Here is a 26,491-nt window from a genome sequence, read left to right on the forward strand (position 1 = left end):
CTGCTGCTGCTTTTTTTTACCGATTAAGTGATTAAATGTAGGCTGTGTACAGTACCAAAATCTCACCATAGCTGCCTTTAAAAAGAAATTGACAGAAGTAAACTTTCATAACGTTCCACTGCAGTTTCGTTACAGTACCTTTTAGCCCCCTTCAATTTTCATCCTCCCTATGCCCCCAAATACGGCAAACGTGTAATAAGCGCCACTCAGAGACAGTCCCGTAATGCAAGCAAGCGCCTTCTCATATGAACACCACCCCAATGTGGTTCTAAAACGATGAGAGCTAGAAACTTGACTTCGACGAAGGCAAGCTCATATTCTCAAAAAGCTCACCAGGTTCCGGCCATCATCCTAAAACGTGCGAGGAAGTAAAACCCCACTGAAGTCAGGGCTGACTTGTGCACAGGTGAGTGAGTGACATGACCTCCTCCCCACACCCAACTTTTAGCTGGCATGATTCTCCCTCTCCCCATTTGGAAATACAGCTCCCTTACCTAGAGCGTCACATTGGTTCCTGCCCCATCTCTAGGCTCGCTTCCAAAAGTAATTCCTCCAGCTCCTTCTCGTTCTTGGAACAGTTCAGCTCTGAAAAGCAGAGGGGAGAGTCCGAGGGTCAGCCAGCCGCTGAACTGCCCCCCACCCAGGCAGTGTCTAGACTGTAGACTCTACGCCAGCCTTCAGCAGCCTGGTGCCCTTCAGACTGTCAGGACTACAACCCCCATCATGCTGGGAGGATCCATCTGGAGGACACCAGGGTGGATACGGCTGCTTCACACTGCCCTTTCCTTCTGCGTTCCAGTTCTTGCCACGTCCACGGCGAATGACTGTGTTTGGGATTTTTATGAGCCCCCAGCTCAGCCCATCCCACCTTCATAACCTCGCCCCAGGTGTCCCTCCTTGGCCACAATAAAGTGTGATGGGGGAATTGTGGGAATTCTTTTCACACACTCCTGCAACGCCACGCTCTCGTGCTCTCTTACCATGTTCTACAGCGCAACTGGCAACCTTCCCATCACGCCCTAAGGACGCGCCAGGTAGTGCATGGACAAACTCCGTCTTTAGTCCATTGGGCAGCAGAGCGCCGTGAATCACGCTCTTGTGTGGCCCAGAGTTCGCCTTTTCAACCCCCAAACTGGAGCCCGGCGCGGAAAGTGAAGATTCCAAGCCGGCTGCCAATTTGGGAAGAGCCTCGTCCGCTCGTCCGTCCGCGCACGGAGTCTTTGCTGGCCCGGTTTGGGCCGGAGGAGGAGTCTGCTTTGGGGAAGAGGCCGGGCTCTCCTCCCGCCGGGCGCCGCACTCCGCCGTCTCCTCCGGCAGGCTCTCCACCCGGGTCACAACGAAGATTTTATGGCCTCGTCCAGGACTGGAGACCGCTATCCGCCTCTCATTTCCAGGAGGACTGGCTTGCGCCGGAAGCCCGCCCAGCACTCCTGCTCCAGATTTGCATTTTATTTCTTCTGTAGCGTTCAATGGGGGGACTCTGGGTTCAGAGCTGAGGGCGTCCTTGGACTTCTCAGGGGAACACAGCTCGGGTGAGTCATCGACGTGATCAGGGTTGCCGGACTTCTGCGACGGAGCGAGGACCTTCATCTCCAATTTCTCATCCTCCTCTTCGTCCGTGTCCGAATCCGAGTCGGACGACTCGTCGTTGCTGCCGGCGACTCGGTCGTCGGTTGCCCCGTTCTCCTGGGACGTTAACGCCTCCACAACTTCCTCTCCCTCCTCCGGTGTGGACGCCAGGTCGCCGTTCTGCCCGTTGTCCTCCACTGGCGCCTCTTCGAGGGGCTCTGTGACCGTGATTTCGGGCATGGAGGCAGACTGCTGCAGTTTCTGCTCCTTCTCTTCCTTCTCTTTGGCTAGCACAAAGTTGCGCTTGCAGCCGTTTTGGATCTCCGTCAGGAGGGCTTTTTGCGTCTCGATAAAGCTCTTGACCTGCAAAAGGGAGCAAGGGGAAATGCTTGAACTGCACGGCGCCGCACAGAAGCACTGCCGTTTGAAAGAGATTGAGGAGCCACATTTATATCAAAGGAGATCTCCTTATCTATATATATATAAAATGCTTCGGTTTGTTTCCGTAAAGGCTTCAGCTGATACAGGTTGCTAAGCAACAGTAACGTGTAATGTCAGCTGATACAGGTTGCTAAGCCCCTCGCCCGACTCCTCCGGGCTTTCCAAGGTAATCCTACCCCCCTTTCTGCCTCTTTGCTCCCCCCCCCACCATGAAGGAGGCAGCGCCATGGTCCGGAGCATGAGCGAGGCACGGCTGGGGTGGGGGGGAGGCTGCTCGCCTGCTGCGAGCCAAGGCCCTGACCTAATCTCATGCAAGCTAGACAGGCGGGCCAAGGCTGACAGGAACCTTGGGGAGAGCATCCGGATCATGAGCGAGGCACGGCCGGGGCCCTTGGTGGCCAGGTGGGAGGCCACTCGCCTGCTGCAAGCCCAGGCCCCGGCCTAATCTCATGCGAGCTGGGTGGGCAGCCCAAGGCTGACAGGAACCCCTGGGAGAGGGGGACGTGTTTCAGCCTTGCCTACGTGAGTCCAGGTGCAGCATAGGTGGGAAAGAATTTGAGGGCTTTTAAGACGGAGGGGAGAAGAAGCACACTGTAGCCCCGGGCAATTACCGTATCTGTTTATTATTTCTCACATGTGTATCCTTCCTTTTCCCCCCAGGAAACTCAGAGCGGCTTACGTGACATGCCTGAGGGGGTCGCCCAGTCAGGTTGGATCTTGCTTACCTTCAACAATGAGTACAGACTGAAGAACCCATACTGGAACACAAGTTTGCCAATACAAGATGTGTCTCTGTGTATTTTCGCCCCGCCCTGATCGAGTACATAGCACCGCCTCTCATTTATTTATTTATTTATTTTACAAGTATTCAATCACACAAATAATCAAGAAATAATAAATCACTTATTTTCCATTTTACAAGTAAAAAAAAGTCACGATATATAAAACCTCATAACATCCCTAATAGGGGATGTGGATCAACACTTCCTTGCACTTTATTGGACTAGTACATAATAAAAAAGGGTCCATTTTTCAACAAAAGATGTACAGGGATCTGGCCTTCCCTTACTCTGATCAAGTTTGTAATTTTTACCCTAAATACTATTTCCCACATTTTAAATCCACCATTCCTCCAAGGTCGGGGCTCATGCCTTTTTCCAATTACAGGATATTGTTAACCGAGCATCTGATAGCAAAGATTGAACCATTTCCACATCATGAGCTAAGACCAGATCTTTAACACCTCCAAACAGTAATATTAGTGGCTGTTGCGGTAGTTTAGAACCCGTGATCAAATCAAGACCTATTATTTTTTGCCAGAACTTCTGGATTTTAGGACAGGACCAAAAGTGACCAGGTACTTTTTTTAATAGGCTGATAAGCACACACACACACAGAGAGAGAGAGAATGAGAGAGAGAGAGAAAGAAGAGAGAGAGAGAGAGAGAGAGAGAGAGAGAGAGAGAGAGAGAGAGCAGCCCATTAAAAATCTACCTGATAATGGAAAAAAGCTAGGTCTTGGGGACTTTTCCTTGTAAACAACTTAACGGCCCAGAAAGTTACACAGATGTAGAGGGACAGAGATAAAATGCCTGCCTGACTCAATGGAAGTTCTGTCTCCTCTATGCAGCAGGTAGATCTCTAGACGGAGGGGATTTCAACACCCAGAAACCCCTGGCAGATTGGCCAATGGTCAGGAATGCTGGGAGTTGAAGTCCAAAACTTCTGGGATCTATTTCCTGCCCACCCCTGCTCTACAGAACACACTCATAATGTCAGACATTATAGAAAGTTTATTCAAAAAAAAAGGGAGCAACGTTGCCAGTTGTCTCTGCCTGCACCCGTTTCATGAGCAGAGCCAAGGTGACACCAGGAAAACTGACCTTCTGCAAAGGAAACTTGAGACGGCGGATATCAAGTGACTCTAACCATACCTTCTGCACCTGGGGTGGAATTGTATTGCTCTGCTCCATGATGCAGGAAGCTTTTAAAACGCAACGTTTCAAATGAACGCAGCCAAACAACGGCATGCGACTGCTGAAGTGTGCTGCAGCCGGGTTTGAGCTGGCGCCTGGAATTCAATGTGGTGGCCTCTGAATTGTGAGAACGGCGGCGACGGGGGGCACTCAGCAACCCCCTGAATCTAGTGGTTGGCACCAGCTCCCGAACATCTGAGCTTTCCTTTATAAGTTTGTGGACTTCATGGTTGGGCCGTCGGGGAAAGACCAAGCAAACCTGAGCACCCAGGGGTCACCCCTATGTTCTGGCAGTGGGTGCTTGGAGAAAGTATTAAGGGATGGAGTTTCTAAAATACCCTATTGTGATTAATACTGCCCCTTCCCCACCACCAAAAAAACCCTTTTTCAGCTTTTCACATCAGAACAGCCATGCTCTTATGAACTGCATTCAGTCTGCATGAGCATAATTACTATGGTTAACCTTGATCATTACGACACATTTCTGAATTGTAATTATACTTGCGAGGTAGATGTACATTATTTTTGTTTACTATCATTATTTGTTAATATGACACATTTCTGAGCTGCACTATCCGCATTCCTGAAGACAGCAGTATTGCTATGTCTATGTTCTTTCTACCCTTATCACACAGAGTTTGACTGTACTGGATGTTACCACACTTGGTTGTACTTTCCAGGTACAAATGTCAGCTTGAGACCTCATGTTTTTACTTCCACAGCAAGCTTAGTTTGGTGTGCATGCAGCTATATTTTTAATACATATCAAACATATTCTTATGGGAGGTTAAAATGTTGACTTCTGGCGTCCAGCAAAAAATTCCCAACCCTCTTCGTTCAGCCTGCAATGGAAGCACAGGACGGACCATTCCCAGAGCAGAGCCTCCCAAGCCTGCGATGGAAGCACAGGACAGCCAATTCCCTAAGCAGAGCCTCCCAAGCCTGCAATGGAAGCACAGGACGGACGATTCCCTAAGCAGAGCCTCCCAAGCCTGCAATGGAAGCACAGGACGGGACCATTCCCAGAGCAGAGCCTCCCAAGCCTGCAATGGAAGCACAGGATGGCCAATTCCCTAAGCAGAGCCTCCCAAGCCTGCAATGGAAGCACAGGACGGACGATTCCCAAAGCAGAGCCTCCCAAGCCTGCAATGGAAGCACAGGACGGACCATTCCCAGAGCAGAGCCTCCCAAGCCTGCAATGGAAGCACAGGATGGACCATTCCCAGAGCAGAGCCTCCCAAGCCTGCAATGGAAGCACAGGACGGCCAATTTTCTGAGCAGAGCCTCCCAAGCCTGCAATGGAAGCACAGGATGGACGATTCCCAAAGCAGAGCCTCCCAAGCCTGCAATGGAAGCACAGGATAGATGATTCCCAACGCAGAGCCTCCCAAGCCCGGACTTACCGATTCCTTTTTGGGCTCCCTGTCAAGGTCCAGCCTGAGCAACGAGTGGTTGACTTTCAAGGCCAGAGACAAGGCCATCAGCCCTCCCGTCTTGATCTCATTCTCCCGCAGGTCCAACCGAAGCAGGCGGGGACTCTCTGCAATGAATTCTGCCACTGCCACGGCACCTGAACACCGAGAAAAATCAGATGGAGGCTGTGTGTAGACAGGGGCTGGGCATTTGTCAGCTTCTCCACCCTCAGGAGGAAGCAGAGAGCTGCTTGAGCCAGGGAGGTAGCGAGGCCTGGCTTACCTTCACACGTCAGCTTGGTCGAAGCCAAGCCCAGCCTAAGCACCGAGCGGTTGCCGATGAGCCCGTTCTTCAGGTTGCGTACCCCTTCATTGCCGATGGGGTTGTGCCCCAAATTCAGGGTCTCCAGGCTCTGGGTGTGCGGCTGTAACAGGGAACACGGTCGGTTACTAGGCACTCTATTCAGGTGGTACATGCACTGCCCGGGAATGCAAAGCCCCCCAACTGCAGGGCTCACTGTGCAGAAACAAGTCTGTTGGTTCATACCAGGCCTGGCAACAGGCTGAAGTTTGACCTCCGTCCAGCAGGTATTGCCACCCCTCCTGCCAAATCCACAGCTGTGGGAAGGGTAGAGGAGGGGGCCATTTAAAGCCACAAACCAGGTGACACACAACAGAGCTCTGGGGCACCTTGAAAACGAGCAAGCAGGGCAAATACCTGTCATTATGGCTAGCTAGGCTTCATGGACATGAACGTCCAATCTTCCTTCTTAGAAATCCATCTGAGGAAATGGCCGTCACCAGACTTTGGGGCCACAAAGGCCACAGTGTTGGTTTTGTGTGGTGCAAAGCAGGACTTCCTTTTGCCCATCCTGAACCAACGACCACCAACCCACTTCACTGGGTGACGAAAAAGGGATCTGCCCACAACAACCAGGACTATAAAACCTTCCTTAAAATGCCTTGGCCCAGACTTTCCCAACCTGGCGCCCTCTAAATGCACGGGGCTACAACCCCACCATGCCCAGCCAGCACAGTGAGGCTGACCAAGGATGGTGGGGGTTGTAGTCCAAGACATCAGAAGAACCCCAGGTTGGGGAAGCCTGGTTTAGACCTTCCTTGGAGAAAGATGCTGCAGAGCCAAGGTTGTTTATGGGCACCATCCCATGGGCATTTAGACAGGGGGAAAAGTCCTACAATTCCCAACATTCCCCAACCATCATGGCTGGCTGGGGAATGCTGGGAGCTGTAGGAGGGTGCCCTTAAGTGGCCCTCTTCAGTCCCTTCCCCAGCTCACTGCCCATTAGAATGCACACCTGATTCTAAACATGGCAGCACCAGAGAGAGACATAATGGCTTCACGGTACTCTTGTTATTTTCAAGTGCAAGAGAGATTAAAGAGGAGGTTCTATTTTCCAATAGTGCAGTGGGGGAAGGAGGAGAAGCCATGGCTCCAATCTGGGTTTGCCTCGTGCCTCAGTGGCTGCACTTGGGCAGATGCTCCCTCCTCTTTGTGAGAAGAGGCCACACCTTGTTGGTGGAGCTCATGTGCGGCACGCAGAAGATCCCAGACCCAGTTGTTCTGGGCCCACCGCTCTGCTTCAGGGATCTCAGGTGGCCTGGCTGGGAAAAACTAGGATCTCAGGTGGCCTGGGCTAGACGGACCCATGACTTTGGATGTTCATGCATGCCCGGGAAGAGGGGAAATGGTTTGGAAGCGGGAGAAGAGGGTTTGAGCAATAGGGAGGGGCCATGCAGAAGGCTACAGGCTCCACCTCCAGTTGAAAGGATGGGGAAGAAACAGATGGTGGGAAGACCGTCTGCTTGCGACCCTGGAGAGCCATGGCTGTCTGTCACGGTAAACAATCCCAGGCTAGGCGGACGAAGGATGTGACTCAGGGGACGGCCGCTTCCTCTGCTCCATCAAAAGGATGCAAGGAGAATTCTGCGGAACATCCAGTTCTGAGAAGGCATCCCTGTTATAGCAAGAGGCTGTCTTGACTCACCAACGTCATCCCCATGTAGGCCATGCCGGTGTGAGTCAGCTGGTTGTTCCACAGCACCAACGTGACGAGGCCTTTCCGCTGCTCCTTTAGGCCCTCGCAGACGTACGCCAATCCTGCGAACCGAATGGCAAACAGGTGAAGGGGGGGGTGAGAATCAGAAAGAGCACACACTGGGGCGGGGGGAGAGGACGGGTTCAAGTCAGTCGTTTTGAACCCTTTCTGCAGTCCAGCCGTTCATTAGCTGCGGCACTGGTGTAGCCTGATACGAACACGCAGACACCAGGGGCTTTGAAAAACAGCACATTTCTTGTCCCATGTAATCCCTGTCCGCCCCGCCCCCAATCCCCCCCCCCCCCCCAGTTTTCTCACTTGGGCTTAGACCAGCCTTCCTCAACCTGGGGCGCTCCAGATGTGTTGGACTGCATCTCCCAGAATGCCCCAGCCAGCTGGCTGGGGCATTCTGGGAGATGCAGTCCAACACATCTGGAGCGCCCCAGGTTGAGGAAGGCTGGCTTAGACCGAGGCGGCCAAGTTGCTTCATGCCCTTGTTTGGTTTCGCAGTAAAATGGATAAATAAGAAAAGAACATCACACACAAAACAGCACCTTGGAATTTTCTATGAATGCTTGTTTCAGCAAGCATCAGCTCATTTATTTTGGGTGGGGGGATTGTAACTTCCCATAACAGCTGTGTGAATCCCTTGCGTTAAACTTGGTTCTTTTGAATCTAGCTGTCCATTTTTTTTAAAAAAAGGGAACTGCAGTAACTTTGCTTTATTCAGCTGTAAGGGCCATACGATTCTGTCAATTTGAATAGTCATCCGTATTTATTTATTTATTTATTTATTTTATTACATTTATATACCGCCCCACAGCCGAAGCTCTCTGGGCGGTTTACAACAGTTAAAAATAGTAAACATTAAAAGTATACAAAATTTAAAAACCATCAAAAACATAAAAAACAGTATTAAAACAACCGTATTAAGATTTTGGAAATACACGTTTATTTAACAACAACAAAACACAAAGATTTTAGAGTTCAAGGAGCATCAGAAATTAAAATGCTCCTACTGTCTACAAATTTGTCTCTTTTTGTTTCAGACTGTACAGCAAGCTCCTCTACAAACTCCATGACTGGAAACATCAACGTGGATTATACAAACAGGCCAATACAGGCAAGCCCAAATTTCCATAAATGTGTTCAGGGCTGTTCATACAACACACACTAAGCCATGGTTCGGCCCATAACCCTTTTGCAGCAAACGGTTAGTGAGCATGTTTAAACTGTGGTGATGTAGCTACCATGATCAGGAGTGGTTCACACGACACGCTAAGCCATAATGTTTAGCCCAAAATGCTTAACCACCGCGGCTTAGTGTGTCACCTGAACAGGGTCTTGAAGTCACAGAATCCAAAATTTTCTTGACATAGAACTTGAGCTATCATGGTGGAGTATGTGACTGTTATTTTGTTTTTTGAATGTCCTGTATATATGAACATCAGAAGAGCCCTGCTGGATCAAACCAAGGGTCCATCTAGTACAGCATTCTGTTCACAGTGGCCAACCAGCTGCCTTTGGAAAACCCACAAGCGGGACATGAGTGCAACAGCACCCTCCCACCCATGTTCCCCAGCAACTGGTGTGCATAGGCAGAATGCCTCTGATACTGGAGGTAGCATATAGATATTAATAGAAGTATAGCTTCCAAATCGTGTGAGGTACTGGTTCCTCTCTATTCGGCCCTGGTTAGGCCTCATCTAGAGTATTGCGTCCAGTTCTGGGCTCCACACTTCAAGAAGGACGCAGACAAGCTGGAGCGTGTTCAGAGGAGGGCAACCAGGATGATCAGGGGTCTGGAAACAAAGCCCTATGAAGAGAGACTGAAAGAACTGGGCATGTTTAGCCTGGAGAAGAGGAGATTGAGGGGAGACATGATAGCACTCTTCAAATACTTAAAAGGTTGTCACACAGAGGAGGGCCAGGATCTCTTCTTGATCCTCCCAGAGTGCAGGACGTGGAATAATGGGCTCAAGTTACAGGAAGTCAGATTCCAACTGGACATCAGGAAAAACTTCCTGACTGTTAGAGCAGTACGACAATGGACCCAGTTACCTAGGGAGGTTGTGGGCTCTCCCACACTAGAGGCATTCAAGAGCCAGCTGGACAACTATCTGTCAGGGATGCTTTAGGGTGGATTCCTGCATTGAGCAGGGGGTTGGACTAGATGGCCTTGTAGGCCCCTTCCAACTCTACTATTCTATGATTCTATGATCAGGACAAACAGCCATCAATAACTTTCTCAGCCATGAATTTGTCCAATCCCCTTTTAAAGCCGTCCAAATTTGTGGCCGTCACTATACATCCTGTGTAGGATGTAAATTCTGTGGAAGTGAATTCCATCGTTTAACTGTGGCATAGGCAGCCCTGAACTTGGCTTTCAGTTTCTTGGGTAGGCTGAAGCAAGAATCCCTCACCTGAGTCCAGAATGTGATTGTTCCTCAAGTCCAGGATCTGTATGTAACAGTTGAATTTCAAGAGGTTGCCCAGCTGAGCCGAGTCCTGGAGGCTGTTCAGCTTATTGTCAGCCAGGTAAAGCTCCCGCAAGTTCATGTTCATTTTTAGAGCCGTTGCTAAAAAAAAAAAGGGGGGGGGGGAAGCAGATGAAAGAAGAATGCAAAGAGACCAGTGAGAAGCAGCTGCCTTGTATTGGCTCCCTGGTGAGAACGGCCTTTTGCCTGCCCTGTTTTGGCCATGGCTGTGCCTCCAGACCACACCGTCTGGTACCACGGATGAAAGGCAGAAATGAAAGCCTGGGACCTTCAGCCTCAGCTTGTTATGAGTACGCCCAAGGCCCTTAATCTTTCCTCGTCCTTAATTGGTCTACTAGCAATCCGGTGGCCAGCCCCTGACCCACAGCTGACAACCAATTAAATGAGGGGTCTGTCTCTGGAAGTAAAATATCTTGGTCCAGTCCTCAGATTCATGCTCATACATACTGAAAAAAATCCTGATGTAAAATTAGTTGGAACAGCAACAAAGTTCTGGAACTGGGGTGGAGGGGATGTTCACGTCTTGTATGGAAGACGGCTACCATTCAGGTATCCCATCATATACTAAAAGTGCCAAGCAGCTGTCCAGATGTATCATTTTGATCTGCTCTGGATATGTGCACATATTTTTTTTAGAAAATGAAAAGCCCTGGCACATGTTATTAGAATGTAAGCCTATGCGGCAGGGTTTTGCTATTTTATTGTTTTACTCTGTACAGCACCATGTACACGGATGGTGCTAAATAAATAAATAAATAAATAATGTCTTCCCCAATTTTCCTTCAAAGCTGGGTTATGATTTCCTGCCTGCAGGGCAAGGTGGGCAAATCCAACTGGATACCTTGCATTCATCGTGGGGGGGGGGGGTAACAACCCCTCAAGAGTTCCCCAATTTATAAGTCAGCCTCAGATGCAACAGGCAAGTAGGGATGAGAAAGGTTTGGGTCACTGGAAGGGCTGCTGATATGTGACAAATTAAGACTGAGGAAAAACCTGCCTTTGCTACCCAAAACCATGGGGCTGTTCACACAACATGCTAACTCATACTCGGTAGTTGAGTGTGGCTGTGGTTGAACTGTAGGTTGTTTGTTGAACCGTGGGGTGGCATGTTGTCTGGACCCAGGCCATTTTCTGCAGGGCGGCTTTTTAACTACCCAGAAGAACCCCAAAACAAACCATGTGTTCACAAAGTGGCTTGTTTTGAGAAAAATAAGCCACCCTGCGGAAAATGCCCTCGATTCAGACATCATGCTAACCCACGTTTCAACAACCCACGCTCAACCACTGAGTCTGGAGGAAGAGGGAAATGGATCTACCAGCGAAGTACCAAATCCTCTCTTCCCTTCCTCCTCATTCATAGAAGCTTGGAATGGAAATCACAAGTTCAAATGGAGCTGTGCATTTGTCCTTGCACTCGTGGGACAGCGCGTAACCGAAGGAGACTCTCTTTCAAAGTTCATGCATTATTGCTACAGGTCTGCATTTTAAAGTTCTCCAGGCTGACTCCAATTCATTATTAAAGCCTTCAACAGGATGCAAAAATCAGGTGTTGCATTCTGGACGCTTAATGTTACCTCTCTTAGTATCTCTCTGGAATGTTAATGGACAAGCGCTGGCTTTCATACCCAGAGCAGCAAGAATTAACCAGAACTAGAGCACATGCTCAGGGCTCTGGGCTGAACAGCCACCCCACCCCACCCCACCCTCTAGCAGATCTCTCCTCTGGGTAATAAAGGCAGATGCCCAAGCTATGCAGAAAGAAGACCTGGAAGAGGCCTAAGGCTGCTTCAAGGCTCTCAGATCTAGATTCCAGCAAATGGGTTGCTAAAAAACGTTCAACTTAATCCTTCCCTAGGATGGAAGTTCATTGGTATTTCCATGTTCAAGACCAGGATACAAGTACAATAAATACACAGAGGGCCGGGGGTGGGTGGGGTGGAGAGTAACAAATGTATCATGGTCCGAGTTTTTCAAAGGCAGGAATCCATGGATCTAACATCTGGCACAAGACAACTAGCCTCACTGGATGATTTCAAGAGCCTGCCTGGTGGCTCTCATGGAAGCAAGCTTCCTTCGGGGAAACCTGGACTTAAGCCCTTTGGGGCTCTGGTAGACTGGAAGTCGCCCATATGAACACACGCGCCTTGGAGGCAAGCAACTGTGAATGATAAGGATAGAAAGAGGAGGAGGGTCGTGCTTAACCGCCCACTGCATCTGCTTATATAACTCTGCTCCCCACCCACCTCATTCATTCTCTAGTTTGCCCTAAGGGCCTGCATTGTTTTTCCACCCTGCATTGTTTTTCCACCGCTGCAAGTCTTTCCTGGGCATGAGGAAGGGTTGGTGGAACAAGCCCACATACTCAGCCAGAGGTGGGCCAGACACACCCACGAAACTCTTGTTCCGCTGATAACGAATTTGCTGACAGCAGCAAGGTTGATCATATCTAGGAACTGGAAGGTGCAAGGAGATTATCAGGTTGAGGACTGGTATAAAGAGATTTGGGATATGGCTATAAATGATAAATAGACATGTAATATAAAAAATAAGAAAAGGTATAACAAAAACAAATGATTTTGAGGGAATTTGGAATCAGTTCCTAGAATATGTATTATCTAGGGGGAGTGGAAGACCACCTCCAGAAGAATCAATGAGATTTTGGAAACAGGAATAGATCCCGGGTGGAGGTGTGTGTGCACTTTATGTTATGTAATGTTGTAAAAATATCAAATCAGAAATGTTATAAGGATAATTAAGATATGTATTATGTATTTTTGTTGTTGTCTTGTGTTGTGAATTGTATTGTATTAGTGTATTGTTAATCAATAAAATTAAATTTTAAAAAAAAGAAACTCTTGTTCCTCTCCCTGACAAGAGAGTCCTTGGCAACTTTCCAGCCAGGCTACTTCCACTTCCACGAGAGCCCCGAGGCTCGATCGGACCAAGGGGCCATCTAGTCCAGCACTCTTGTTCACGCAGGGGCCAGCCAACCACCTGCGGAAAACCCACAAGCAGTGCAACAGCATCCTCCCGCCCCGTGAACCCTAGCAACCGGTATACAGAGGCAGGCTGCCTTTAATAACGAAGGCCGCATATAGCTATCGGGATTAGTAGCCAATGACAGCCCTATCTCCCATGAGAGCCAGTGTGGCGTAGTGGCTAAAGTGTCAGGCTGGGAGTCGGGAGATCCGGGTTCTAGCCCCCACTTGGCCATGGAAACCCGCCGGGTGACTTTGGGCCAGTCACAGACTCTCAGCCCAACCCACCTCACAGGTGGTGGCTGTTGTGAGGATAACATGGAGAGCAGCAGCAGGGTTATGTATGCCGCCTTGGGTTCCTTGCAGGAAAAAAGGCGGGATATAAATGCAATAATAAGCCCTTCTTTCAGTCCCACCTTCTTCACAGGCGCACTTGGTGGGAACATGGGAGAGGGCCTTCTCGGTGGCTGCTCCGGTGCTCTGGAACTCTCTTCCCTGGGGAAGCTAGGCTGGCTCCTTCCTTGATGGGCTTTCGGAAGCAGGCTAAGACTTTTTTGTTCAAGCAGGCCTTTGGAGAATAATCCAGCCCTCCATCTATGTTAATGTCTTATAATTTTGTTGTGTATTTTTTAATAGTTTATGGTTTTGTTTCCCTCCCCCCCCCCCATGTATATTTTAAACTTTGTAAGGCCGCCTTGAGGCCCAGCATTGGGCAAAAGGCAGGATACAAATAAATATTATAATAATAATAATAATAATAATAATAAGAAGAAGAAGAAGAAGAAGAAGAAGAAGAAGAAGAAGAAGAAGAAGAAGAAGAAGAAGAAGAAGAAGAAGTGTCTGTTAGTTCTTCCATTAGCTTGCTCATCAAGAGCCTTTACTTTTGCAGGGGCTTGTGGGGCGATGTCAAAGACTCAGATTGTCTAAAGTGACTCCTCTGCCGCACTCCCGAGGGCTGACTTCGGCAGGCAAGGAACCTTCGTGGAGAAAGGCCCTCTCTAAGCAGACTGCACTCTTAACGGCGCATTAGGAACAACCACAGCGACAGGTGTGGCCGGGTGTGTGTGTGTGAAAAGCTGGGACATTTTTGTTAGGGAGACAGAAAGGGCTATTCACCCAGCAACATGAGGGGCCGCCCAGACAGGCTTGCGTTCTCCAGGTGCAGCACGGCCAGGCTGTTGCTGATGCGCAAGGCGCGCGCCACAAACGGCGCCGAGTGATCCAGCAGAGGTGTGTTGCGGGCATCCAAGTACTGGAGACAGTTTGTCTGTGGGAGGAAGGAAACGTAAAAGTTCTTTAAAGGGGAAAAAAAAAGCATGAAGGTGTGAGTGTCGTACCTGGGTATAGACGACGTTTATTTATTCATTCTATTTTTAATCCTCTAGGGAAGATTACAAACAGTTAAAAAGATCAAATGCAAATATTTAAAAGAATAAGATATAACAGAAAACAACAAACAGCATAAAGGTAAAGATAAAAATATACTGATACGTAGGCGATGCGACGTTTATGATTCCGCACTCCAAAACAATGACCACCAGTATAAGGATGACAGCACGGTTTCTCGATCAGCGGACCAAGCATTTCTTCCGTAAGATTAGGCACCCAGTTCGTGCCCTGCAGCACCGCTTTTTGAACTCTGAGCTTAACCAGAGAAGGCGATACGGGCGCCGCCTTCGATGTCTGCCACCCCCTCTCAGAATGCCCTGTTCTGAATTGTTAGCTGCAATTCTCACAAGTTGGCAGTGGGGAAATGAATTTTCCCCGACAAGGAGATATTGTTCCCTGTTGTAATGCAAAGGATTTTAGGGCGGCTTCGTTGAGCAGGGGGTTGGACTCGATGGCCTTGTTAGGCTTTCTCTCCTCTCTCATCTCACACTATTGCCCCGCTCGTGCTCTTCGCTCCTCTGATGCCATGTTTCTCGCCTGCCCAAGGGTCTCTACTTCCCTTGCTCGGCTTCGTCCATTTTCCTCTGCTGCCCCTTATGCCTGGAACGCTCTTCCAGAACATCTGAGATCCACAAGTTCAATCACAGCTTTTAAAGCTCAGCTAAAAACTTTTCTTTTTCCTAAAGCTTTTAAAACCTGATGTTGTTTGGACTCTATACTGTTAGTTTTACCCTACCCAGTGCCTGTTTGCATTCTCTTCCCCTCCTTATCGCTTTACTATGATTTTAATAGAATGTAAGCCTCTGCGGCAGGGCCTTGCTATTTACTGTTTTACTCTGTACAGCACCATGTACATAGATGGTGCTAAATAAATAAATAATAATAATAATAATAATAGGCCCCTTCCAACTCTATGATTCTATGAAATCTATGAAATTCTATGAAATCTTGAGTGGGCAATTAAGACCCATTAGCTTTACAAACATATACACAGCAGTTGCTGGGGAGCATGGTGTGTGTGTGTGTGTGTGTGTGTGTGTGTGTGTGTGATGTTGCACCGTTTCCTGCTTGTGGGTTCCTGGCGGACAGTTGGTTGGCTGCTGTGTGAACATAATGCTGGACTAGACGCGCCCTTGGTCTGATCCAGCCCGGACGCTCTTACAAAAGACCTGCTTCCCGATGGAGATGAAGAGTCCTAGCTGGACCAACACAGCTGCCTGCATTTTGGGACTCTCCTTAGGGGCGATGAGCACCTGCGCCCCTTCACCATTGTTTGTAGGTGTCACAAAACAGCCGTCACGAAACGTCCGATGTACAATGAAAGAAAAATAAAACCAAGCTGCATTTTGTATGCTTAATTACTGAAGGAAGACATTTAAAAAAAAAGCCAAGGCAGGAAGTATTGAATGGATGAGATTCCTCACCGCTACAACAGAACTCTCTCGGGCTTATACACGCTGGTAGCAAGGGGAAAAGAACAATGCTTGGTGGATTAGCCCCTACCCAAGATCCCTTTCTTCTGCTCAGGCTTTTCATTTGCAGCAGGGGAAAAAAATATTCTACTGGCCGCTAGAAACAGCAAGAGCAATAAGCCTGTTAAAGCAGGAGATTATCGAGTTCCTGAATTAACAGAGAGCGGCAAGCAGGTTTATCCTCTCTACAAGGGAGCTGGAGCCCACTGGGATCCCGATGTCTGTGACAGGCACCAGGCAGAGCGGGTGCAAAAAGAGCTTGCATTCCCTCCCTGCGGGGAAAACCGGCTGCTCGCTCAGCCCGTGAAATTGTGGGGAACTTGACCGTTCTCTCCCTCCAAACAAGGACACTGGGGAGGGGACAGAGAGGCAAAGAGCCATTGCATTCCACCACCATCACCCCTCACACGTAGGCTCCGTTCGGACGACATGTTTCTCAACGGTAGTTTTAGAACTCCACAGTGGAGTTGTTGCACCACCGTTGAGAAATGTGTTGTCTGGCGGGAAAACTCCACGCAACGGTGGAGTTTTTTTTGGGAAACACTCCACGCAGATTATCCACGCTGTGCAGAGGAGTGTTCCTGCACAACCGTTGTGCGGCGGGCTCCATGGAGTTTTCCGTTGTGCTGAGTTGACTTTTCCCACTGGCTACAGAGTTCCCTGGCAAGAGCGGAGAAAGGAGCGAGTGCCCCTCTAGGAGAGCCGCCAGCATTGGGTTTTTTTGCAGCAATGGCTGATGGGATGCCATCGGGAAGACCGGGGGAGGAGAGTGGGCGGAGGAACTGTCAATCAAACTATTTTACTCAACTCCACGGTAGCCTGCAGTCACACAACGGTGGAGTTAGAACATGTGATGTGGGGAGCACCCCCTAAAAACTCAAACGTTGAATGGAGTTTTCACACTGCGTTGACTAACGTGTTGTCTGAACTGAGCCATCATTATCATTTATTTATTACCCGCCTCTCCCTCTGGATCGAGGCGGGGAACAACACTAAATGAAATATAATACATAAAACTAGTTAAAAGAGCATATAAAACCAATACAATATTAAAATAACGATCACAGCATCTTAAAATCCTTAGGTTTAAAATTCATCTGGGCAGGCCTGTCGGAAGAGACTAGTCTTTACAGCTGTCTTAAACTCAGAGAGAGCATTGAGCTGACGAATCTCCTCCGGCAGGCCATTCCAGTCTGGGGGCGGCTGAAGAAAACACACACACACACACACACACACACACAGAGCAAAGTTAACTTCTCATCGTTTTTATAGGCTGTAGCTTGTTAAGAACTGAATGAGGACACTGGCTCAAACTTTACTCTCTTTCCCCAAGGCTGCCTGCAAACGATGCAATTAAGAAGAGGGCTCAGCCACGCAGATGCCCATACGAACCTTCCTCATCATGTGCGCAGCTGCCTGCCAACCCCGCGTGCCGATGTGTTTGTTGAATGAGATGTTGAGGTGTGTGGCTGACTCATAGTATTCAATCATGTCAAACAGCGCCGAGGCACCCTGGCAAAGACAAAAGGAGTGGAGGGAGAGGGAGAATCATCAGTACAGTGCAACAGGATGCAGCAATAAGTGCAACCCGCCACATATGGACACCTATTATGATCCTGGTAGATTACGCACAAGTCTTTCAGGGGGGCGGATCGAAACCAGGTATCAACTTGCTCAAAGGTTTACAGCCCGAAACAGTGCATACCTACTTGGACGCAAGTCCCACTCTGTGAAATAGGGCTGACTTACTGTGTTTAAGCATGCACAGCACTGTAGTTTACCAGGCAGAGTGGCCTCTTTATTGACCCTGTACTGGAGCCTAACACAGAACAGCACATTCAGCCGCTGAATATAAGTTGTTTTAAATGGATATTGTTGTTTTTATGCTTTTGATGGTTTTAAATTTTTGCATATTTGTTTTTAATGTTCACTGCGTTTTTTACTTTTGTAAACCGCCCAGAGAGCTTCAGCTATGGGGTGGTATATAAATGTAATAAATAAAATAAATAACAAATTAATAATTTTCAGACATGCAACACTGGCCAACTAGCAGCAACTGGTCAGTGCAGCCAGAAGGTTTTTACACTCGTTTTCGAGCGAAAGCAGTCTAGAAGAACAGGAAGAACTTGGAAATTCTGCAAGCAGTAAAGGCCCACAACCATTCATAACTTGCCCCGTTCTTAAATCTGACCACTCACACCCACAGGATCACCTGCTGATTTATATATTTAATCTACCACTACTAAGCCCTTGGAAGGGGGTGCATCTAAGTTGTCGGGGGGGATGGGACACGCACCCCGCAAGTTGTACGCCACTGTTTTAAGTAGCGGTTTGTTTTTACTGACTTCCTTATTTCAGTGTAAAGATGGCTTGATGAGTGTTTTCACTTGTACTCTATTAGCCTAACTTTTAAATTTAAATTACTCCAACTTGGTGACTGATTTATTTATAAATACATCCGCTGTATTAATTGGTGCTTCTTAATTGGTGTTTCTCAATCTAACATTCTGCATAACTAAATAATAAAACGTACAGAGATGCAATATGCGTTTTGTTTATTTCGTTTGTGCTCTGCCACGTTGGGTGGGTGGGAAGTAAAGAGGACTGGGAACCTGCCCCAGGTGAATAAATGACTAGTTATGGTCCTGAAAAACCAGAAAGCTAAGAAAAAAGGGACAACACAGAGAGCAGTCTTGGTCCAGGCTTCCAATCACAAACGCTCGATTTCTTTGGGCTGAGACTACCGTCAAAGATCTTGGGAGAGAAATGTACCAAATCGGTATGCCGCCTCCAAACGCAATTGACACCATTCACATGGAAAGATACACCCACACACTGGCTGTGTTACCCTTCTGTGCAGTTGTGGGGAGGGGGAGGGGGAGGGGGAGCAGGGGGGTTGGAGCTGACTGCCCATCAACTAGGAAGTGGCTAAATCTAAGGGTTCATTTCTTTGAACTCTAGAGTGTGCATCGACTAGAGTGCTAGGCTTTGTCCAACCCCCACCCCACCCCCGCGTTGGGTAGGAAAGAATGGGTAGCATCCAAAGGTTATAGAATGGATTGCACAACTTCAGACTACAGGTGGATAGTTCCATTTTAAAACTCCACGCAGGGAAAACACAAGCACATCAGGGAAGAAGGCTCTAACTCAGCCTCCTCCCTGCTCAGTTTTCTAGTTAAACTGGTTTTTTTGTTTGTTTTAAAGGAGGAGGAACATGCAAAAACAGTGTTCCCCCATCTATGCTCCAAAGTGGTACAATGCACTCTTCCACCTTGGGATTTTACCACTGTTGTCTGCAGCACAGGCCAGGCCTCAATCATATAGTCCTGGGAGTAGAAAGGTCACCAGCAAAGGGCTCGCCGTCTCTGGGCTACCACCATTCTCACTTTGCACCTAAGGCAGCCAGAAGCAGCGTAAGAGAATTCTGGGCTCGCACACTCTGCCTCTTCCAGGTTAAGGAGCGTCATTAAGCTGCCTTGCCAACCTCTGGAGCCAGCGTAAACCATGGCTGGCATTCTACCTCCAGGAAGCAATTTATGTCTGTTTGCGGAGAAAGACTTGTCACGCTGCCCAGCCGGAGAATGCAAGCGAGTCACACCATTGGGAGAGGCTACAGCCCAGTGACAGGGCACGTGCTTTGCATGTAGAAGTCCCACGATCAAGTCCCCCCTCACAGGCCTGGGAAAGCTGTCTGCCCAAGGCCTCGGAGAGCCACTGCCAGGGGGCATAGACAGGATGAGGCCAGATGGCTGCTCCTTACAGCCAAAAGCTCAGCACTTAATTGCAAATTCAGTACGGTGAAGATTACAGGATTCAGGTCAGTTAATTGTTCATAAGGAGAGAGAGAGAGAGAGGGTTCTTTATATGTTTACATGTGTTACATACATCTTCATCTAGGTTTGTTTGCTCCAAATCCACTATTTTGAACTGGAGGCGCTTAAAAATCTCTTCCAGGGCCTCACAAGCCTTGTAGTCTAACTTCTCACCTAGAAAACAAGAGAGTCAAAGTAAGCCTCCAGTGTTTAAAATATTTCATGGTCAGGCAACAGGGTACACCAAATAATGGAATGAACAGCAGAGAACTATAGAAACCTAGGAATGAATGCAATTTGGTAGTGGGGGAAGGGAAAGAGAGAGAGAGAGAGAATGAATGAATGAATGAATGAATGAATGAATATCTTCCTGTTTATTTATTATTTATTTATTAATTACATTTCTATACCGCCCAATAGCCGGAGCTCTCTGGGCGGTTCACAAAAATTAAAAACATTCAAAGTATAAAACAACAGTATAAAACCATAATATAAATACAGCTATCTCTTCCTGTTCCTGCTGGTATTAACATTTAAAGCCCTAAACGGCTTGGGGCCAGGTTATCTGAAGGAACGCCTCCTCCCGTATATACCTGCCCGGACCCTAAGGTCATCCTCAGGGGTCCTTCTCCGCGAGCCCCTGCCAAAGGAAGTGAGGCGGGTGGCTACCAGGAGGAGGGCCTTCTCTGTTGTGGCACCCCGGCTGTGGAATGAGCTCCCTAAGGAGGTTCGCTTGGCACCTACATTATATGCTTTTAGACGCCAGGTGAAGATCTTTTTATCCTCCCAGCATTTTAACAGTCTATAAATAAATTTTAACTTGCTTTTTTAAATTCGTAATTTTGCATTGCTGCTGTTTTTATCTGGTTGAGCTTTTATATTGTATTTTATAGTATGGTTTTATACTGTTGTTTTATACTTTGAATGTTTTTAATTTTGGTGAACCGCCCAGAGAGCTCCGGCTATTGGGCGGTATAGAAATGTAATAAATAAATAAATACATAAATAAATAGCTGTAGACCCCTGCTCAGTTTTTGCCTGAGCAGGGTCCTACAGGGGCAAGGGGTAAATCAGGTGCAACTGAGCTGGCTAGGACAAGGCCGCCCACATTCCATCCACCCATGGCCTGTAGCTACGAAAGAGAAAAGAACTAAAAACGAGGAGCAGCACCAATATGCATAAGAGCATTTCCCAAACAATTTAAAGTCGAGGCACTTTTTGCTGCTGAATTAAGATTGGAGGCCCACGTCGTTTTTTAACAAGTTAAAAAAGTTTGCTTTTGAAGTCAGAACAAGCACTAAGTGTCCCTGTTTAGACGACACATGAACCCACGGTGGTTAAGCATTCTGAGCTAAACATTTTGGCTTAGCGTGTCATGTGTACCACGTCTTAGTGTGTTGTGTGAACCATTCCTAACCGTGGTGGTTACATAACCATAACACAGTTTAACCGCGCTCACCAGCCATTGGCTGCAAAAAGTCAGTGGCCTAACTATGGCTTAGTGTGTTGTCTGAACAGGCCCAATAACTGCCCGAGAGGGGCACAGCCAGTCGGAGTAGCCTTCCCCAATCTGATGCTCTCTAGATATGTTGGGATATGGCTCCTATCATCCTCACCCAACAGGACCACGGACTGGGGATGGTGGGAGTTGTAGCCCAACACATCTGGAGGGCATCAGATTGGGGAAAACTGGAGTAAGCTATAAAGATGGACTAACAGCTTGACGCAGGCAGATTCCTGTGATCTGCCCTCAGAGAAGCCCAACTGATGCTGCGTTCCTTCGTGAGTTTCCGTTCTCCTTGTGGGTCGGGAGCCAGGAGCAGTGAATTGCTCAGAGATCCAGCCAGGTGCTTCTGGGAACCAGCTGCTTCAGGCTCACAGGAGCCTTTCACTATTCTTGTGGCACACAAACAAGTCTCTCGCAGTTTGGGAATTACTGCTGCAGAAGGAACGAGAGTACAAAGACTCTCAACAGGTGTGTCGGGAGCAGTTTACGATGAAGAAATGCGGCAGGCACTACTTCTTCCCGTGAGCTAAGATCCGATCTGTTGCTTATCTCTGTTCTCCCTTAAGAAACCAAAAGCAAACAAATCCCGAACAGATAACTTTCTACAGCGCCCGGTAGCTGGGCAAAGCCCTGGCTTTTAAGTTCAGCTCAGAACATGTAAATCCAACAAACAAACAAAAAGTGAGATTGTGCCACGTTTAATCTGGGCGAACCCCCAAAAAAGGCTCATTCGACTCCTCCCTAGGCTTCCATTACTGACACCTGGCACGACTTCTTCTACTCACCATGACAAAAGGCGGCAATCCTAGGGACCAGCAGGAGCTCTTCCCATTTCCCACAACAGGAGCTCTTCCCATTTCCCACAACTGGAGCTCTTCCCATTTCCCACAACAGGCCCTGTCCATCCCTTTCCCAAACATTCTTTAGTACGAGGCCTAGGAACTTTTCGAAACATACAAGAAAAATGAACTTAATCTGAATCTTTTGCGCCACGGCTCAGATTTGGTGCAGTGAACATGAAGAATGCTCACAGGCTTGGCTCTCATTTCTGCCACGGAATCAGATAACCTAAAACGTCGACAGCTCGCTTCCCTGCTCCTCCTGCCCAATCACATACCATCTGCTCAGCCGTCATGTGAAGCCCGTTACTTTTCTACTCCAATGCAATCCCCACCCTCCTGTGCCTGGGCCCCTGGCCATTGTCCGCCCTACCCACTAGACCAGCCTCTCTGGCAACAGACATTTGACAGGCAAACTGTGCACACAAACGCACCCTGGAGTCAGCAACCCACCTCTGCAGCATGAACACGGCGGTTCATTGGTTTGTTTGGAGTAAGTGATGCTATAATGAAAATATTATAATGAAAATATTATAACCGGGCGAGAAAGTGGGAGAAGAGGGGAAGGATAATCCCAGGTAGCCCCAATCAAGGCCACATGTGTGGGAACAATTACATGCGCGCTAGCCACGTGTTCGTTTGCACGCCCCGACTCGGTTACACAATTTGGTGCATTTGCAAGCTTGTGTACAATTTTAAAACAGGAGCTGGAGAAAGGATATTGGGTTTGAATAGGAAGAGGGGAGAGGGAAGAGGAGGGAAAAAGGAGCGTTGGCAGACCTGCGAAATACTGAGCCACCTTGGAACGCCAGATTCCATGGGCCAGCCAAACAAGACCTCTACAAACTTAAACATTATACTATGCAGGAGTACGAATGGTCCCCGCATTTGCAACATTGAACCCAAGTAGAAATGAATGGAACAAATTCCCAAGCAAGGCATTTGTAGTTGGACGGGCGGGGGCAAAGTCACACCCATAGAGGAACGCCCAGAGCTGACAAAGTGGTTGTGGTTTGCACTCTTATGAACAGGAGGCTTGGAAACGTACCTTTTAGGTCCAGGCACTCTATCCTGGGAGTCAGGTCCTTAAATTCCTGCAACAGAACAGAAGCATTTTACTACCCATGGAAGGGAACGGCCTTAAGGTCAAGGAGCCAGAAGAGCTCAAGGGAAGCAAGTAGAGCCCTTTAGGTATAAAAGCCCCACACGCTGCCAATTGTGTTTAGGGTCCCCTATGGGGCCCAGGCCACTCCTTCAAGGGCCAGCCCAGTTTGCTTCAAATCCAGGATTAAGTGTAAATGAAATCAGAGGTAACAACCTATCCGATGCACAAGTTGTGTGTGTGTTTGGAGGGGGGGGGGGGAGAGGCTCTTTTCCTTTGGATCGGGTTGGGTTGCTCCTGGGTCCAGTCTTGTGGTTTTAAAATTAACCCCCAATATGATTCTGGTTTGGGCAATGCTTCTCTAGCCCTGAGCAGGAAGGTCTCAATTGAAAACTTGCAGCCCAACGTGGTCGTGGAGTTGTTGTTTTGCAGGGAGAGAGCAAAACTTCCTTCCGCCTTTCACATCTTGTGGGTATGTGAGTAAATTTGGGGGGGCAAAGGGGGCAAAACTCACAGTGAGTTTGCAAGATTCTCTCTCAGGCTGGAGGCCGGCATATCCGCCACCACCCTCCTAGCCCACCGAATGATGTTATAAGCATAGAATTATTCTGAACGTCCTGGGGGAAATAAATATGGATGTAGCTCAAAGGCAGCCACCAGCCGGAGAGGAGCACTAGTGAGATTGAGATTGGACCCCTCCAGCCCTGGAAACAGCCAACATTGCACAAAAAGGGAGGGGGGTTAGTCAGCTTTGACTTGGCTACATGAACTTAGATCCATCATTGTCACTTGAGGCTCAGGTGACCTCACTGGCACGGAGTGCCTTTTACAAACTCCGGATGGTGGCCCAGCTACGCCCCTATCTAGACAGGGATAACCTGGCTTCAGTTATCCATGCTCTGGTAACCTCCAAGTTAGATTACTGCAATGCGCTCTACGTAGGGCTGCCTTTGAAGACGGTTCGGAAGCTGCAGCTCAATCAGCGGCCAGATTGATTTCAGGAACCAGAAGGTTTGACCATATAACACCTGCTCTGGTCCGCTCACACTAGCTGCCTGTATGTTTCCGAGCCCAATTCAAGGTGCTGGTTTTGACCTATAAAGCCCTACACAGCTTGGGACCACAATACCTGACGGAATGCCTCTCCCGACATGAATATACCCGGTTACTACGTTCAACATCTAAGGTCCTCCTTCGGGTGCCTACTCCGAGAGAGGCTCGGAGTGTGGCAAACGAGGGATAGGGCCTTTTCAGTGGTGGCCCCCAGACTATGGAATGATCTCCCTGACGAGGCTCGCCTGGCACCAACGCTATCTTTCCGGCGCTAGGTTAAGACTTTCCTCTTTGCCCAGGCATATGGCGGCACATCTTAATCACCCATATGTTTAGTTTTTTAACGGTTTTTAATGCTTTATGTGTGTATGTTCTGTGCTTTAGAATTTTAAATTTTGCATGCTTATTTTTATCCCAATTTTAGAATTTCTATAAACCCCCCAGAGAGCCCTGGCTATGGGAGCGGTATATAAGTGCAATAAATAAATAAATAAAATGAACTGCTCCTGCCTGTGGGTTTTGAGCCGGACCTGCCCTAAGTTGCAGCAATTACAGGGGACGAACCCAGCTTTGCTGGTGGAGGTGGATGAAACTCCGCGGGAGGCAAAGGTAGCCACCAGGAGAATCTTGCAAGCTCTCTAGCAGAACTACGGGGGCACCAGTGGAAAGGACCCCCTGGCCTTGTCCTTGTGTGCTGTGCCACATGGGGACAGGCTACAGCTCAGTGGGAGAGCACGTGGCACGTATGCAGAAGGTCCCTGGCTCAGTCCCAGGGGATCTCCAGAGAGAGCTGGCCAAGACAGCCCTGTCTGAAACCCTTGAGAACTGTTGACAGTTAGCGTAGACTGAACATGATGGGCTGATAGTCTGACTCAGTATAAGGTAGCTTGCTATGTCCCTGTGACAAACGATGAGATCCACAAAAAATAAACCTCTGAGAATGCATGTGACCCAATCCTGGGAACACAATGTTTCAGGGGTGGGTGGGTGTATTATTACTGCGTTCAGTTCCAGTTGCAGCCAGCTTGCCTCAGTGTTTATAAAAATCCATCTCTGGCTTTGACAGGTACACCTGATAAATGTTTGTGCTATACACTTGAGGGAAAGCACGTACCTGGATCTGCTTCAGTAGTTTGGGTATCTGTTTGCAGTTTAATTTCTGACAAGCCTGCTTGTAGGCGGTGAGAATTTCTTCCACAGTCACATTCTGAGCTGAAAAGAGCAAAGGGAGGACACGTGAATGGCTAGAAGACCAACTCATTTGCGCCAGCTACACAGTGGTATTATTTTGTCAAAAGCCTTGTCAAATGCTCGTAGGAATGTGCTTGCTCTCCATTTGTAAGACATTTCTGGTACCCATTTGGAGAAAATTGGGCCACAAGTAATTTTTTTTAAAAAAATCAAGCTTTTCCTGCTTATAAGAGCCAAGACATGTAAAGTGTCTCTTCATCTCCCCTCAAATTAGGAAACTGGGCGTGTGGGGCGGGAAGAGAGAACTGGTAAAATGGAGGACGTAGAGAGGGGAAAGCAATTGGTGGTGGTGTGTGTGTGTGTGTGTGTAAGAGAGAGAGAGGGAGAGATTTTCACTTAGGAGTATAATTGCAATGCTGCTCAGAAGTAAATTCGGATACTCCCTCCCCTCAGCCCCCATTATTCCCACGCTAGCCTCCCGTTCTCAACACCCAGATTCAAAGCTAAACAAATACTCCCAATTCCTAGGTTCCAGCATTCGGTTTATAGGATTTTTCCAGCCATGTCCAGAAGGACCAAGATTTTTGCTGGTGTTAGCAGATGTTGCATAACGGGACGATTTGCCAAAATCCCGACATCAGCCACAAAGCATCACTCATCAGGGCAGGGAATTGGGTACTTCAGGCCGCATGGAGCAGGATGCAGGATATTAAGCACGGGGGCTGGTTTTTCTCACGGCTGAAACTGGCCGATTGAAACACCACCGTCGCACTCAGCACTCAGAACAGGAGAGCAGTTCATGGAGGATAAGGCTACCTATGGCTACTAGTCCTGATGGCACACCAGCTGCTGGGGAACACAAGTAGGCGCATGCTGTTGCACAAATGCCCAACTTGGGGGCTTCTGGTTGACCACGGCATGAAAAAAAGCTGGACCAGACAGGCCTTTGGGCTGATCCAGCACAGTTTTTCTTAAATTCTAATATTCAAATGTGTCTTCCTTTTTTAAAGAGCAGCACAGAAGTAGTTGTGTGGTTCTTTGCATTCCAGCATGAGAGAAGAATGGCGTTGCCAAAATCACAAAAGGCGTCTGTGGCTGAGGTGAGAGTTGAACTGAGGACCTCTGGTGTATTCTGTGCGATCGGAAATAGCACCCAGCTTCCCGAGAATCTCAGCTTCCATTTTTTAATTTTTTTT

The 26,491-nt window shown here is 48.3% G+C and overlaps 1 protein-coding gene across 1 annotated transcript in view; it reads right to left on the reverse strand.

Annotated features, from left to right (window-relative positions):
* PPP1R37 (protein phosphatase 1 regulatory subunit 37) overlaps positions 1-26,491 on the reverse strand; it is a 57,685-nt gene that overhangs the window by 4,853 nt on the left and 26,341 nt on the right. The window contains exons 2-12 of the mRNA XM_063140018.1: positions 25,219-25,316; positions 22,998-23,043; positions 19,677-19,777; positions 17,184-17,303; positions 14,047-14,197; positions 9,878-10,033; positions 7,404-7,516; positions 5,681-5,822; positions 5,389-5,555; positions 981-1,932; positions 495-585 (exon numbers count right to left, since the gene is read on the reverse strand). Coding sequence (XP_062996088.1) covers positions 503-585; positions 981-1,932; positions 5,389-5,555; positions 5,681-5,822; positions 7,404-7,516; positions 9,878-10,033; positions 14,047-14,197; positions 17,184-17,303; positions 19,677-19,777; positions 22,998-23,043; positions 25,219-25,316 — 2,129 coding nt within the window. The 3' untranslated portion in view covers positions 495-502. The remainder of the gene's footprint in view (positions 1-494; positions 586-980; positions 1,933-5,388; positions 5,556-5,680; positions 5,823-7,403; positions 7,517-9,877; positions 10,034-14,046; positions 14,198-17,183; positions 17,304-19,676; positions 19,778-22,997; positions 23,044-25,218; positions 25,317-26,491) is intronic.

The sequence above is a fragment of the Elgaria multicarinata genome, chromosome 13 (assembly GCF_023053635.1).
Source record: "Elgaria multicarinata webbii isolate HBS135686 ecotype San Diego chromosome 13, rElgMul1.1.pri, whole genome shotgun sequence".
Lineage (NCBI taxonomy): Eukaryota > Metazoa > Chordata > Lepidosauria > Squamata > Anguidae > Elgaria > Elgaria multicarinata.